General features: G+C 53.2%; 1 protein-coding gene across 10 annotated transcripts in view; it reads right to left on the bottom strand.

The window, feature by feature from the left end:
- The window catches only part of P4HA2 (prolyl 4-hydroxylase subunit alpha 2), a 36,247-nt gene extending 23,851 nt beyond the window's left edge, over positions 1-12,396 (bottom strand). For 2 of the 10 annotated variants that reach the window (XM_045794765.2, XM_045794758.2), the window contains exons 1-5: positions 12,275-12,396; positions 11,599-11,735; positions 3,963-4,086; positions 3,232-3,328; positions 2,718-2,869 (exon numbers count right to left, since the gene is read on the bottom strand). In XM_045794765.2, coding sequence (XP_045650721.2) covers positions 2,718-2,869; positions 3,232-3,328; positions 3,963-4,044 — 331 coding nt within the window. In that variant the 5' untranslated portion in view covers positions 4,045-4,086; positions 11,599-11,735; positions 12,275-12,396. Of the gene's footprint in view, positions 1-2,717; positions 2,870-3,231; positions 3,329-3,962; positions 4,087-11,598; positions 11,736-12,075; positions 12,215-12,274 lie in introns of those variants that run through there. The other 8 variants (XM_087862296.1, XM_045794760.2, XM_045794759.2 and 5 more) reach the window with 8 other exon arrangements.
- Positions 12,397-15,537: the final 3,141 nt, after the last annotated feature.

Here is a 15,537-nt window from a genome sequence, read left to right as displayed (position 1 = left end):
GTCTGAGAGTCTTGGCTCCAAAGCACTCAGATCTGGTGGAGACAGAAGGAACAGAGAACAGAAACAGTAATTGAAAAGGACACAGGAGAAGACTCAGGGAGAATCTGTTGATCACTTGATGGAAAATGAACCACATGGAAAACCTTGATCCAGGATCACTGGGGGGGGGGGGCAGATAAACAGACCTCCAGCCCATGTTCCAGGTCAAGGAGCCCAAGGGATAGAGGTGGTCAACTCAGGGAACCTAGCTAGCCACTCATTACTGACCACTGGCCCTTATCATCCAGAAAGGTGATGATGACTATCGTGGAGTGATTTGGTGCTTGCTCTCTAGGGACTCCCACAGCTCAGACCTGCCATGAGCTCAAAGGCATGAGCCCCCCGAATGTAGCACTCAAGACCACCGCCTGGAAGCTAGGACAGCCCCTGACCACAGAAGTACCCAAGGAGGCTGTTCTGGGACTCCAAGCCCTAGCTCTTAAGCAAGATATGCACCTCTTATGATCTCAGGACTCCAGGTGGAAGCCAGACCCTCCCAAGCTGATTTAGGAGTTTCAGTGCTGCCTGTGAGCTAAGAATTGGGAGGGGAACCCCAAGGCCCTTCCTTCCCCGGCCTCTTCCTCAGGGCAGCAGTACCCACGGCCACCTACTCTCAGGACCTCAGGCTCAAACACCCACTTCTAACCATGCCTGGGGACCCAGGGATCAAGAAGCTGTAATCCTGCCTTCCCGGTGGCTGCACAGTCAGGGATTCTAGGAGTCTGGAATTCAGGAAAAAGAAAACATGCCCCCAGAAAAAGCCACACCGTCAGCACGTCCCCCTCATTTCAGAGGCAAGAACTCTCAAGTAAGAGGTGAAAACAACCTTTTGCTCTCTGGGCCTGTCCTGTCTGCCTTCTGGTAATTATAAGGTTTTCTACAAGAACCAGATGCTGCCAGTGGGGGTGGGGTGTGGAGAGCAAGACTAGGGAGCGGAAGGTCATCCCGGCAGGCTTATTCTACCACAGTGCCGGCAGAACAACTAGTTCTGAGCTACAGCCCCAGGCTGGAAGACAGGGGGCTGGGAAAGGCAGCCATGGCTTCTGGAGGCAGTGAGCTCACTGGGCACAGCTCCAGCCTGGCTGAACTCACCAATCCCTCCCCAGAGGCCACCCTGCCCCCAGCCAAGCCCAGCCCAGTCTGGCCACATGGGCTGAACTGCCTCAGCCAGAGACAACCAGTCTGAAGTTAATCAGCACTCCCGACTCAGGGAGAAGAGGCCGGGAGTCCAGGAGGCTGAGCCCAGGGCTGGCTGGAGTCAGGAGGGCCCACCTCCATGCCTGCCCCACCACCTCCTGCTGAGAGGAAAATGTTAGAGCATAAAAAATACCAGCGCATTAAAAGACACCAAGCACACTTAAAGCTTTAAAAAAGTTCATACTCCGACCTGCAAATACCATTTCTAGGAATTTAAACTAAGAAAATAATCAGAGAGGGCGCCTGGGTGGCTCAGTCGGTTAAGCATCTGCCTTCCACTCAGGTCATGATCCCGGGGTCCTGGGATCCAGCTGGCTTCAGGCTCCCTGCTCAGCAGGAAGCCTGCTTCTCCCTCTCCCTCTGCCCCCAGCTCCCTGCCCCTGCCCCTGCTCCTGCACTAGCTCGCTCATTCTCTCTCTCTCTCTCAATAAAATCTTAAAAAAATAATTTTTTTAAAAGAATTTTAAGAAAAGAAAATAATCAGAGGTAGGCACAAAGATGTAATGCACGATTGCTGATAATTTGGAAACAATCCCACATCCACTAACTTGACCAGTTTTATACTACATCCGTTTGACTTATTTCTGTGTAGCCATTAAAATCATTTCACATAACATTTAATGGACATTTAAAGAAGCTGGAAAATACAGGAAATCACTGTATGCTTATGGCACAAATCTGCCTACAGATACGTTTTATTTCTAAAAGGTATGAATGGGAATGGATTTAGATGAGACCCATAATCCCCAGTACGCTGGCCCCATAACCCAGCCCACTTGACTCACTTTTTTTTTTTTTTTTTTTGACTCACTTTTTTTAATTCATTTGGTCCCTCAAAGCAAGTGAGTTTGCATTCCCTGGACTATATGAATGGGTCCATTTCTACTTTTAATGTAAATACAAGTGTAGGAAGACTGGAATTTTAATAGTGCTTATCACTAGACAACTGGGTTAAGAATTCCAATTTTCTTACATCATTTTGTTTTCTAACTTTTCTACAAAAACACAGTACTTTTATTTTATTTTTTTAAAGATTTTATTTATTTATTTGACAGAGAGATAGAGACAGCCAGCGAGAGAGGGAACACAAGCAGGGGGAGTGGGAGAGGAAGAAGCAGGCTCCCAGCGGAAGAGCCTGATGTGGGGCTCGATCCCAGGACTCTGCAATCACGCCCTGAGCTGAAGGCAGACACTTAACAACTGAGCCACCCAGGCGCCCCAAAAAACACAGTACTTTTTTAAAAAGGGAATAAAAACACTAGGAAAAGGCAAGAACTGATTACTACATATTAAAAGTAAGGACAGCCAACTGCTAGGTGCCCAGAGAGAAGGGAGATGGCTACAGGCCTGGCAGGGTGCATATCCACACACTGCACACGCCCACTAACAGCCACAGACCCAGGACAGGCTCAGAGGCACACTCCCCAGGCACAAGCACACGGACACACTGGCTCCCCAAGCACCTGCTCACCGTTCCTCACCTGCGGCCGAGTCCTGCAGGACAAGGTCCTCCAGCGCAGGCCAGTCTGTGTTCAGCCGCTTCACCAGTTTATAGGCATTCACGGGGTGGGCCAGGTAACCTTCAGGGTCAGCAGCTGACTTGCTGGTCAAGGCTTCCATTTTGTTGGCCCAGCTGTGGAAACAGAGGAAAAGGAAGACTTAACACACCCACTCACACAGGTCTTGACCTGTGGTAATTTCAGTGGTGAGATTCAGGACCCTTTTCTATCGAGAGGCAATATAAAATGAATATAGCAATTCCCCACTGACACTTGCAGTCCCTTAATCTAGAGAAGAGTGGGAGCCCCAATGTATGCAAAAAGGCTGTTAAGTAGAGAAAAGCAGGGAGGCCTTAGCCCGTGTGCTGAGCCACTAGGAGGACTGGCATGAAGTAACCTCTAGGCCAGCTCCTCGCTGCTCTCTCAAGGGCTTCCTCTTATGGGCACCCTGGATGGGTTCTGGGGGGTGGGGGTGGGACCTTGGGACATCAGATACCTCTTAATCTTGGAGAGCTTGGCTTCCTCCACAAGGATGTACTCCTTCAAAGACTGCACCAGGTCCTTCTCTGCATAAATTAGGTCGGTCATGTGCCCTGCAGGGAAAGAGAAAAGGGCCAGAAAGAAATGGATGAGGGACATCCACCACCCTTCCTTGAGGCACAGAACACCAGTACAGAGGCAAGTCCTCGGGGCCACCCGCATGGCATGTCAACTCTCTTGGGATCATGGGGACTTGGGAGTTAAAGGGGGCCTAGGTACTCACATGGTCCTGGCCCCCAGCTCCAGTAAGACAGAGGTGGGGGCTCGAAGGGGAAGGTGAGATGAGAGCACTGGGAGTGCCTTAAGGAAGAAGCCCCAAATCTCATTCTCCTACTGGCACCCAGCTGGGTCATGGCATCAGGGAATGGACATCCTGCGGGCTTCTTTGCTCAGAACCACTCTCTGGCCCTGGACAAAGATGGTTAGAAAGGCCAGGGGGGCCAGGAGCAGCCTGCACTTCTCAGGGAGGAGATCCAGTTGAGAGACCTGGCTCCCAGCAAGGACATTCAGGTCATCAGGGCCTCAGAAGGGGAAATGGCAGCTCCGCAAGCCCCACTTTCCCCAGAACTGGTCAAAAACAGTGAGTGAGCCATCCCACCTTGAGTGAGAACAGGCTTCAGGTGGTGACATTCCCCGGCACTTGAGCCAAGGATTGCTCAGGGAGAAGACAGTCCTGTTGGCACATACCAATAGAAGTGAAGAATTCAGCCTGCACACAGCTCAGGACACCAAACCAGGCCACCAGCAATGTGGACACCCAGCGTTTCATGGTCACAGAGAACAGTGTCTGCAAGGCATTCAGTGACAGCCACTGGATCAACAGGTGAAAAAAGCAACTTAGGTGAAGAGATACATACACATGTGCATGCCAAAACCCCGACCAAGGACACAGAAACTAAGGATATTCTGCACCAGCAGTGGAAAGAGGCCAGGGTGTGCAACCAGTGATGTGTGCTCAATTCTGGCCCCTGCTCTGGGAGGCCATGTGCCCCTGGGAGAGCCCCTGCCCTCCAGATTCCCGGTAACTACTAGCAACATGGAAAGGCTGAGTGGTGCGGAAGACAGTCCCCTCTGCTTCTAACAGCCAGTCCAATATACGGGCCCAACCCTTCTCATTTCACAGACTGCTTATTTCATTTCTGTCTTTCTTTCCAACATGTGTGTCAGGACAGTGCCAGGTGCTGGGGACCCCCAGGTTACATGTAGCTTCTGCCTACGAGAACACTGAAAGTACAGGAGAAACAATGACATAAAGAGAACCTGACACAATAGGCCCCAGGGAACTCACCCCCAAAATGAGGTGTACAGCAGCTGGCTGGCCAGAAGGGGGATCAAACTGCCCCCGCCATCTGTACCTGGCCACAGCAAAGGCAGCATGGGGAGCAGGCACTTGGGGCAGGCACTGCTCTTCCTGTCTGCCACCTCACCAGACACCGTCCTCACTGGCAAGTCACCATTCGCAAATATTTGCTGAAGATCCACATAGGCTAGTCACTGAGTTAAGCACTTGGAATACAAAAATCAATCCGCCATTCAAGGCCAAAACCCTGGGATGGGCTGGACTGCTGACATGGATGCCAGACCAGCTTCTGGCTTCTCGTCAGCCTAGAAATAGCCAGCCTCAGCTGTGAAGGCAGCAGGCACAACCTGGGACAAGCCCCACTGGCAGTGGACCTAAGTACATAAGGGAAGCTTTGGACATGGTCTCCCAGCTCAGCCATGCAGCCCAGCACACACCTGAGCCCCAGCTCTACCAGTCCCTTCTCTTCCTGCTTGACGTCAGCCAAGTCCCAGTGGAAATATACTAAGAGCAAACAAGAAAAATGAAGAAAATACAAATGCTTCTCCCCAAAATGTAAGCCTTACCTGACAGAATTCCAAGTCTCAGGTAATGCCAGTCCAGCAGCGTTTTGCTTGCCCTGGTTGATCAGACACACAGTCATGGCTACCACTCCTCGCCTCAGAAGAAATTCCAACCCACTGTGGTGCCAGGTTAGGCTCAGAGAAGCCCAACCACAAGGCCCACCCCCAAACAGGTCCCTCTCTCAGAAAGAGGAGAGAATAAGCGAATGGCTGCATTCGTTAATGCCCCTGCCAGATGTCTGCAGAGCCATCAGCATGCCCATCAATGCCCTAAGTGTTGGAGGCCGAGATGCATAGAGCAAGATCTTTTGGGCCAGAACCTGCTGCAGGGCACGGAGTATCAGGCTAAGGGATGGATTATGCAGTTAGGGCAGCAGAGGAAAGCAAGTCACTGAGAGAAGGTGAGGAGGCCATCAGCCCCAAGGTGGAGTGCAGGTCCACCCTATCCCAGCCACAGGTCTGCTCCCAGGCCTCACATCTTCTGCACCTCCAGCCCAGGATTCCTGAGGGCCTCTCTTCTTACTTACATAAGGCACCTCTACAGGGAGTAATGTCTGTTCCTTACACCTCAAGAGGCTTAACTAACTCAGGAAAGCACCTTCTACATGTGAAAAGGAAACTAAAATCCAGGGCCAAGAGGTTGTACCTGTGGACAGTGAGGGACCAGCCAACTGCCTGTCAGGCTGGGATGGTGGGAGAGCAGGGCCCTGGCAAGAGCTCAGACCAGGCACAGGTGGAAGTAGGGGAGCCCAGCGCTTCTCCCCTGCTGTGTCACTGGCTGCAGTGGCATACTTCTTCAGAGACGGGGTAACAAGTTCAATGGAGGGAGACACCTCTCTGCTCCTCTCAAATCCTCCTGGTGATACTGTCCAGGGCTCATGCCTTACAGCACTCAGGAAAAGCAGCCAGGTTCCTTCACTACATGAACACCAGCTGTCATTTCTCTGGAATGCACTATCTGGCTCAGACTAAGCCCATCCACGAATACCAGCCCTGAGGCAGAGCCCCAAAGAATCACAGATGGGGTTTTGGGAAATGGCTTGCCAAGAGCCTGCAAAGTCCTGCTCTGATGGGGGGAGGGGAAGATTACTCCACTGGTCAGAGAGCTAGGTACCCCCAAGCAGCCCCTAGACTGCCGCCTCAGGCAGAGATGCCCTACGGTCCCAACATTTCCCTGGGTCCTGACCCTGAACACTAAAGGCTTTGTATAAGAAGTTATCCAATGAGGGTCAGGTTGGGAAGAGGCAGCATCCAAGAGGGACTGTCCCACAGTGTCGGAAAGGCCGAGCCAAGCCCCCACTTGCCTTTCCCCCAATCTGATCTCATACCTATACCCAGAGCTTGCTTAGGACAGAGTAGGTGGGAATGTGTGTGCATGCCTGGTGTCCAGTGCTGCCACAAGCCCTTCTAGGAAACCTCAGAAATCCATGCTGAATAGACCTGGAAATGGGCAACGTCAAATCTCCTTTTATGAAAAACGAAACACTGAGTGGCACCAAGCCTGAGGAGAAAACCAACACTGAGTTTTATCTGCGCTGCATCCCAAGTTTAGAACAATGTCTGACCCATACCAGGCATCCACCAAATAATGCTTCACCAAAGACTTGTTCAAGTTAGAAACAACAAAAGAAAATTTTACATTTTTCCACACAATCGTTACGGATTGTTAAGAATGGACACTGTATGCATATTAAGTCCCAAGTTTGGACCCCTACAGGGAGGTTCTCCAAAGCCCACCAACACCCCAGTGACAATGATTCACTCACCAGGTGACCAGCACTGTTTCTAAGTACAGGCAAATTCCAAGACATACAATCAGAGGCCCCAACAAGCCTGCTCTTTGGAAAGGACATTTACAATCTGGCCAAACGGCCATGAAAAGAGGTTTCCAGCTGCAAACCAGCAGCGTCCTTAGCTTCTCCCCTTACCTCATCAGGCACGAACTTCTGCCAAGCTCCCAGCTGCAACCCAAATGCAACAGCTTGAAATTTAACAATGTATTTAACAGCCTAGAGACAGAACATGAGTTTGCTGAGTACAAGCAGGTCTTGCCTGGCACTAATAAAGAAGTTGCCTGCCTTCTGGGAAGGAACAAAAACCTGTCTGAAAAGGGCTCCCCCCAGTGGCCCTGCCTCCCAGCGGTGTGGCCAACTCTGGACCGCCAAAGCCACAAGGACTTGTGAGTTGTGGAGGCCCCGGAACTTAGGCACGTGGATGTCCATTCAGGCCCAGAAAGCTGACCCCCCAGGAGGATGGAAGGCACCCTACTCTCCTTACCTAATGTCAGGTCTCAGTCATCACCCTGGTCTGAGCCACCCCCAGTTCCCTCCTGCAGACATCCTGTCCCCTGCCTGCACGGGTCTCTCCTCTCATCTGGCATCCCCCCTACCTCTGCCCTACAAAGCAGCCAGCATGGCTTACTATGGCTCCTAGTTTGGTTTCTCTCTCCATTGCCCTCGGGATCAAGTCCAAACTCCTTAGCCCCAAGGGCCTTGGTGACTCTGCATGGCATGGCCCTATGGCCTCCTCCACCCCTATCTCGTGACTCTAGGTTTCCCAGCTTCAAATGCTACCTCACATGGAAAAATATTCTTCACTGAGGACTTTCTTCACTGAAACCTCGATGCTCACCTGTATCCATCCTTATACTTCTCTATCAGGTATAAGAACATGTTGATTTGTATTTCCCACTTGGGTACCATCAAAACCACAGCGTCTCCTGCTTCCGTAGCTAGGCAGTGAAGGAGCAGAGAAGGCTGTAAAAATCAACATGCAAAGTCCGAATTGGACTTTCAGTCAGAGTCTTGGCAGAGGCTTGGCAATCTAAGTGAGACTAACTCCTAAGAAGGGACTACACATGAGGACAAAGTCCACTAAGCAATCTACGGGATGCCTCCGATGTCCCACCTCACAGACTCTTGGCCTCACCAGTCTCCTGGGCCCTGGCTCTCTTGCCGGGCCTCAGATTCTGGGGGGGAGTGTGTGCAGGCCCCATATCTCTGGCTCCTCCCGCTACTTCCAAAGTCCACAGAAGTACCACACTGGCCTCCCCAGTGGCTGCTGGAGGACTCTGGTTGTGCAACCAAGGAGCAAGAGGGAGCTAACTCCCATGAGGCAACTCTGATCAATGAAGACAGAAGACAGGAGGTCGGCAGATAAATTCCCTCACCAGGCCTCCGCTGACAAGCTGTTCTGCGGCCTCGAGTTTCTGTAGAGCTCACCCAGTGATATCCTGCATGGCAGCTCCTGGCCAGCTTAGTAAAGCACCACATTGTGCCTTCCATCCTTCTCTCCCTCAGGCTTCTTTTCCCTTACCCCTGCTGCCCTGCACCTTCCAATAAAGCATGAAGCACCACCTCGGGCTCTGCTTTTTTGGAAACTAGGCTAACCACTATTTGTATTTCCAAAAATCTTTCATTTCACCATCTAATCCTCACCAAAACCTTGTAAACTAGATAATCATCTCCACTTCAGATATAGCAGCTAGATAAGTGAGGCTGAGAGAGAGTTTCCTGCGTACCTGACATGCTACCACAAATCAGTGGCAGAGCTGAGACTCAAACCCAAAACACACTTTCCATTAGATACTGCAACCATTCCATCCCTCTCAGTAACACCTACTGTCTTACAGCACGAGGGTCTCCCACAAGGAGCCACTTTGACCTAGGAGAGCAGGCCTGCCCAGGTGAAGAGCTTTATCATGGTTCATAAATCAGCTGCATGACATACCCACCAAAATGTGGACAGCAACATGGGGCCTCGAGTTCAGGTGAGCAGTCACTCCTGCCTCAGACATCACAGCCCTCAGAAATGACCACACAGCCCCGCTCAGGGAAAGGCAGTACTGTCTACTCAGGGGTCAGACAACCCCAACTTCATTCTCAGCTCCACCATCACTTCCTGGCTTCGTGACTTTACACAAGTTCTAAGTCTGTTTCCCGTCTATATCATGGTGATAACATGAGGACCTACATCTCACAGGGTTGTTGTGAGGACTGAATGAGATGGCAATTATCAGTGGGCAGCCCACCATCAAGCACAGCTTATACCAGACACCAGCACCGAGGGTACTGGAAGAACATCAGTAGACCTTAAGCGGCCAGCTGCCTGGCTAATCCCTGGCAAAGAAGACAGTCTAGTCTAGGGGATAGTGAAGATGAAAATGAGGCAGATATTGGGCAATCTCCACATTCCACGAGGGCCAAAAGAAATGCAGCATTACTTTAGGGAAGAGGAGAGTCAGACATAATGCAGCACACTGACCATCAGGGAATGACCCCGGAAGAGGTCAAACAGTGGCTCTAAAGCTCATCAAGGAAAGAAAGCTCCCCAGCAAAAGGCAGAGAACTGGACTAATACTCCAGTATCTCTTGTATTTCTATACCTCTGACCTACTGGTTCTGAGTTCCTACAAATACCAGGCCTCAGGATCTTGGCCACACCCTGGTCCTTGGGAGTGCCAGGTACAAAGCAGGCTATATACTCTAGCAAGCACTTCCTGAAAGGTCTAGAGCAGGTACTGGCCTGTGAACAGGCTTAGACAGACGATCCAATCTGAGCTGGAGAACTCACTCTCCAAATACTTAATCCTCTGCCCGGCAACGACAACACTTAAACAAAAACTCTTCTAGGGTTCCAAGAAGTCTAGTCCAGACTTTTCATTACCCTCCACCCCTTCTGAGAATAAAAACTATATCCTTCAGTCCACATCCCCAGCAACAACCCCAGAGACCACAGGAGCCACTACGCCCCACACTGTAAAACAGGCTGATGTCCCACTCTGGGGCACTTCAAAAGTCCAAACTGCTAGATTCAAGCAATCTCAGTTTAACTCTCGGTCTAGCATTCTGTCGAGGCTTGCACGTGCCTGCATCACAGCATTTCCTGCCAATGACCATCTGCATAAAATTAAACTCTTGACAGATCCCAAGAGCCAGGGACACACCCACCAGCCCAATATACACTATCAGCCAGCGTGGCCACAAATCGGCCAAGGTCTTGCATCCAGCCTCAGAACCTCCCATGGACGTGGGAGGGCAGAGTAAAAAGCGAGGCTCTGTCAGGAAATGAGTACACCCCAGATTCCCTCACCCTAGTCATTCCTCAGGGCTGCACCCACACAGTCTCTCCTTCTGATGAGTATTCACACTCTGAGCTCCTCCTCTGCCACATGGCCAGCTGCCAGCCTGAAGCAGCAATCTTGGGGAGATTATGAGCTACCCACGGGCAAGGATAGTGTCACCACCACCTCCTTCTCCTCCTCCTCCTCTCCCTCCTAATTCCACCCCGAGGCACACTGCAAGCAGAAGCCAGGCACAGGGGAGGTACTCAGGGAATGAACAGAGACCAGCTGTGTACAGGCTAAAGCAGTGGCTAAGGAAGCACTCTCCCAGGCACCCCATTTCAGAGCCTCCTCCTGGGTAAAAGGGCCTATTGCAAGTCACAGGCAATGCCTAGTTGCCATCAGGTCTGCCTGCTGAGCTCTCAGTGAACGAGGGTGGCCCAACATGACAGCATCTCTGGGATAAGGCCCCCAGCCAACTCACTCCATCCTTGCTACGTGGCCTCCTTGGCTGGGCCACACAGTGGACATACTTGGCCATCTGAGAATAAAAAAGCCCTTGAAGAAGAGGATTCAAAGCACACTCCTGCGAGTGTGTTGAAGTGAATAGAAGAAGCTGGGCTCTGAGCCCCGGAACCACAGTGACAGACTGCACCCTAGACACTTCAGGGGCAGTGTAAGCACAGGCCAAAGGAAATCTCGGTTCATTTAACAGAGAACTAAATCACGGAACCTGTTGTTCCAGCTGTGATACAGGGTGAGAAGCAGCAGCGGCAGCTTACAAAAACATTCTACAAATTTTTCGGTGGAAAGCGGATCTTGGTAAAATCTGGGACATGTGAGAATGCCCTCATCTACAAAATGATGTCCCCCAACCCTTGCTCTCAGAACCAGGACTCCTGCAAGGGGGTGAGGCTGTCAAGCCTCAGCTCACATTAAGAAGCACAAGCCTTAGGTGTCCCTCCACAGCAGAAGACACCAGCCTCAGTCTTGGGAGGCACACGAATGTTCTACACCATCTTAAAGATATCACATTAGAATACAAGGCCAGGGGCCCAACTGTCCCGAAGTAGGAAGTGCCCTGATCCACGCTCACGCAGAGCAGCATCCACACGTGGGGCACAGTACCAGGCACTGTCCTCTCACTTGAAACTCTTGTGGGTTGGGTTCATGGGCAGCTATCCCCTTAAATGTCCCTTCTTCATCACCTTGCCTCTACTGGAGTGGGACTGCTCCCACTCACACGCACTGTTCCTCTGTCCAGGTTACTCTTTATTCAGCCTTCCTCTGACCATTCCAGTTCACAGATGACTTCCTCCAGGAAGCCCTCTGGCCTGAAGCATCCTGTCCTCTACCAAGGAGCCACAGCCGGGTACTCTCTCCCAGCACAGCACTCACCACACTGTATTGGACCTGGACTTTGCCAGTCTTCAATCCGTCTGCCTCACTGGGCTAGCAACTCCTTGCAGTTTCTGACACACTGAAGGGTCCGTTTGTTGAATTAGTTAACTAGTTACCACAGGTCTGCGCAGCTGCTGAGGAAAAACAAGCACGGTGGAAAGTGATGTCTAGAGGGGGAAAAAACTTTCTCGACCAACAGCCCGTTTCACGAGCACCAAGCTGGACCCCGCCGCGCCAAGGCCAGAGACTCCCAGCCTTTTGGAGGGAGGAAGGCGGACCTCGCTAACATTAAGCGGCCCCCAGGGGCCCCGGGCGACGGCCCCGCCTCCGCCTCCAACCTCTGGCCGCCCTCGGGGCCGGGCCGCCCGTTCCCGTTCCCGGGGAGCCTGACGAGGCTGGGCGGCCAAGTTCCCCGCCCCGCCCGACCCGGAGCGACGCGGACGCCTAGGGACCGGCAGGAAGGGCGCCGCTGACCTCACCACCCTGAGCTCGGGGAGGGCACGCAGGCGGCGGGACAGGAACCCAGACGCGAGGAGAAGCAGGGCGGAGGGCTCGGGGCTGCGGCCCGGACTGCGCGACCCCCGGGCGCAGGCAGCACGCACGGCCCGCCGACCCCGGCCCGCTCACCAGCCCAGCGGCGGCCCCGGCGGCCGAGCGGGCGGGCCCCGCTCACCTGGACACGCGCCGCTCCCGGCGTTTCCAGAACCTCCCGCGGCGGCGCCCGGCCCGCTCGGTGCCTCCTCCCCGGGCGGCTCCGCCTCCCGCCGTGGCCGGGCCCCGCCCGCTTGAGCCGTCGCCACGTCCCCACCTCCCGCCCCCCCCGGCCGGCCCCCGCCCTGGCTCCGCGCCCTGACAGCCTCGGCCGGGGGTCGCCCCCGCCAGCGACCCCAGGGGAGGTCCGGGCTGCCGTGCGCGCCGGGGTCGGGCGCCGGGAGCGGGCTGGGGGCCGGGCGGGAGCCGCTCTCCGCGCCCTTCATGCCGCCGGCTGCTCGCCGCACGTACGCTGCGCCCGCCTCCCCTCGCCCCGCTCCACCTGCGGGACTCGGCCCTCCCTCCTTCTCAGGCCCCGGGCTGCTGCCGAAGGGCCGGCCACCCGATTCCCGCGCGGGTGCGGCGGGGAGCGCCCTTGCCCGCGTGCTGACTCCCCCGGCCTCCGCTCCTGCCCATCTCTTCAGGGGTCCTGCTGGGCGCACGGGGTCTTGCTGCCTCTCTCCATCATCACCACCCCCGGGTTACAGGGAGAGCGGGGGCGGGGGGGGGGGCAACCCGGGCCGGGAACCAGGGTATCTGTGGAGTGGACAGACCAGTGGAGAAGACCTTGAAGAAGACGAGAGACCTGGGGTCCCCCCACAGGACCAGGCTCCCCGTAGGGATTCTGCCTGTCCCCAGCTCCTGTGTCAGGCACTCCTCCTGGTGACGTATGTGTGGGTGATGGGTTGATGAGGAGGGGACCAATCAAAGACTGAGGTGGGGGGTGGCATAATGGGGCCAACTCTTGGTTTGCCCAAGCCTTTTCATTCAACAGGGACCAAAAACAGTGGACACCTCATTTACCTAGGGCGGTGTGTGAGGGAATGAAGGCCGGGATGCTGCAAAATCCCAGCGCGAGTTGGAGGAGGCCCTGGCGGCCAAGCAGGTTCCCACGCCTGCTCTGTGAACCTTCCCGGTCATGAATGAGGGGAAACACGGTCTGAGAATCTCATCAGGGAGCTAGCCCAGAGTGGGAGGTGCCCGCCTCCGCCCAGGCTGTGTGGGGATATTCCCTATGGCACTCTGTCCAGGCTGGCGGCCCAGCCGTGGGGAAGGCACTAGCACACACATAGAACGACACACTGCCACATAAAATCAGGAACAAGCCACTGTTCCGGCCCGCGTCAGCCACCAGCTCAACTAAAACCAAACAGAAACCTTCCTGCATCGGCTACATCCTGTTATGCCACAGGAGCCTCCCTCTGTCTGCCCAGATTTCCCGACCTCTCCCCATCTCGGGAGCTTGCCCTGTGGATCACCTCTTCTCTCTCCTGAAGATTCAACCTCCCCGTCTCAAGTGGATCCTTCCCTTGACCTATAAATACGTTTAAGCCTCTAGTGGAAACAAAAACCTCATTGGACTCCACCAACTACTGCAATGTCTTCCTCCTTTTTGACCCCAGCAAAATTCCCGGAAAGAATGGTTGTCAGTCCTTGTCCTCATTTCTCCTAGCCCTCAGGCTCCTACAGTGGACTTTCTGGTGTCCTCACAACACCAAACCAGGTCTGGAGCTTCCGTGTCTCAAAATCCAATAGCCTCTCTTCAGTTCTCCTCTGCCAAAGCCCCCAGCAGCATTTGACTCTCCAGCAGTGTTTGACCACTGCCTCCCTGGAACACTCATTTTCCTTGGTTTCCATCGCCCTCTCTTCCCACCACTTGCCCCAGCTTCTTCCCTCCCAGTACATCCTCCCCTCCCCCACTCCTCCTTAATCAGTAAAGTTTGAGGGCCCCTCAAAGCCCAGGCCTACACGCCCTACTCTCTGATTTCTTCCTTTACACAGATGGTTCATGTATTTCTCTACACTTGCCCTAACTCCCAAGCTCCAGATTCATATGACTACCTGCTGAGTCTACAACTCCAATTGAGTGTCCACAGCACTTCATCGACAACATGCCCACCACTGAATTCATGGTCTTTCCCCTTCTCCTCTCCTTCCAACCCCCTGCTTCAGTGAAGGAGCCACCCTCCATCAGGTACCTAACCAGAAGCCTGGGAATCACACCCAGCATCTCCCTCTGCCTTGCCCCCAGACCCTGTCTTTCCAGATGCCATGTCCATTCACTTTTACCACCTAAATCTCTCTCCAGTCCATGCACACTGTAGCTATGGTAGTCTCCCATATATCTGAACCCATCGCTCCCAGCTTAGTAAACCACATTATTCTTAGGAAAAATCCTAAAGGTGGTCTGTAAGGCCCCATATGATTTGGGCCCTGCTCACTTCCCTAGTCATGCTTGACCTTCTTCCCACCCCTCTGACCATTCTCCCTCCCCAGCACACTCTCAGGCCTTTGCACATGCTTTTATTTTTGTCTAGAAAATCTTCCCTCCTCCCCAATTAAATCCTTCACGTCCCCTTAGAGGGACTTTTTTCATGTCCCTGGCCAGATCAAAACCTCCTTTAACGGCCTCTCATGGCCTACGTGCTTTGTAACACTTGCCACAGTTGATATAGTTGAGTGATTGCTTGATTGGTGTCTGCCTCCTCCACCTGCCTGGACCCCCAGGAGTACATTAACTGTGTATTTTTGCCCATGATCATATCCCCGGCTCTAATCACAGAACTGGGCCCAATAGATACTTGCTGACTACATGAAGGGATGGGTGTCTCTTCAATGCTTGCTCCACTGCACACCAGTAGCCAAAGGCCTGGAGAAGTCCTTCACAGGCCCTCAGAGTCCTGCACCCCACTCATTCCTTAGTGCCTGCATCTTCTCTTCTGTCTCACAAGGATACTTGCCATTGAATTTAAGGCCACCTCGGTAATCAAGATGATCTCATCTTATGATCCGTCAGTTAATTACATCTGTAAAGTCTCTCTTTCCAAATAAGTTCACACACATTGGGGCCAGGTATTAGGACATGGTCATACCTTTATAGGGGCCACCATTTAACCCACTACCCCTGACATTCCGTCATGCCCTCCAGGGACTACCGGGCCTGGGTGAATCCATCACTCTCAGGTCTGAATCTCTAGCCCAGGCCCATGCCAGACCCACATAGCCTTTTATTTGCAGCCACTTGATAGGTGAATTAATTATCTCCCCACACCCTACCGACACCCCAGAGCTGTTTCTGCTTCAGCATTTTCTGTATCTCAGGAAATGAAATTAACATCTCCCCGTCATTTCTATTTTCCTCCCCACCACATTCCCCCATTATAGATATCACCAGGTGGACTAGAC

Source organism: Ursus americanus, chromosome 5 (genome assembly GCF_024610735.1).
Source record: "Ursus americanus isolate L20-20 chromosome 5, mUrsAme1.1.p, whole genome shotgun sequence".
NCBI lineage: Eukaryota > Metazoa > Chordata > Mammalia > Carnivora > Ursidae > Ursus > Ursus americanus.
The sequence above is the reverse complement of the archived record's forward strand: the minus strand, read 5'-3'. Positions and strand labels throughout refer to the sequence as shown.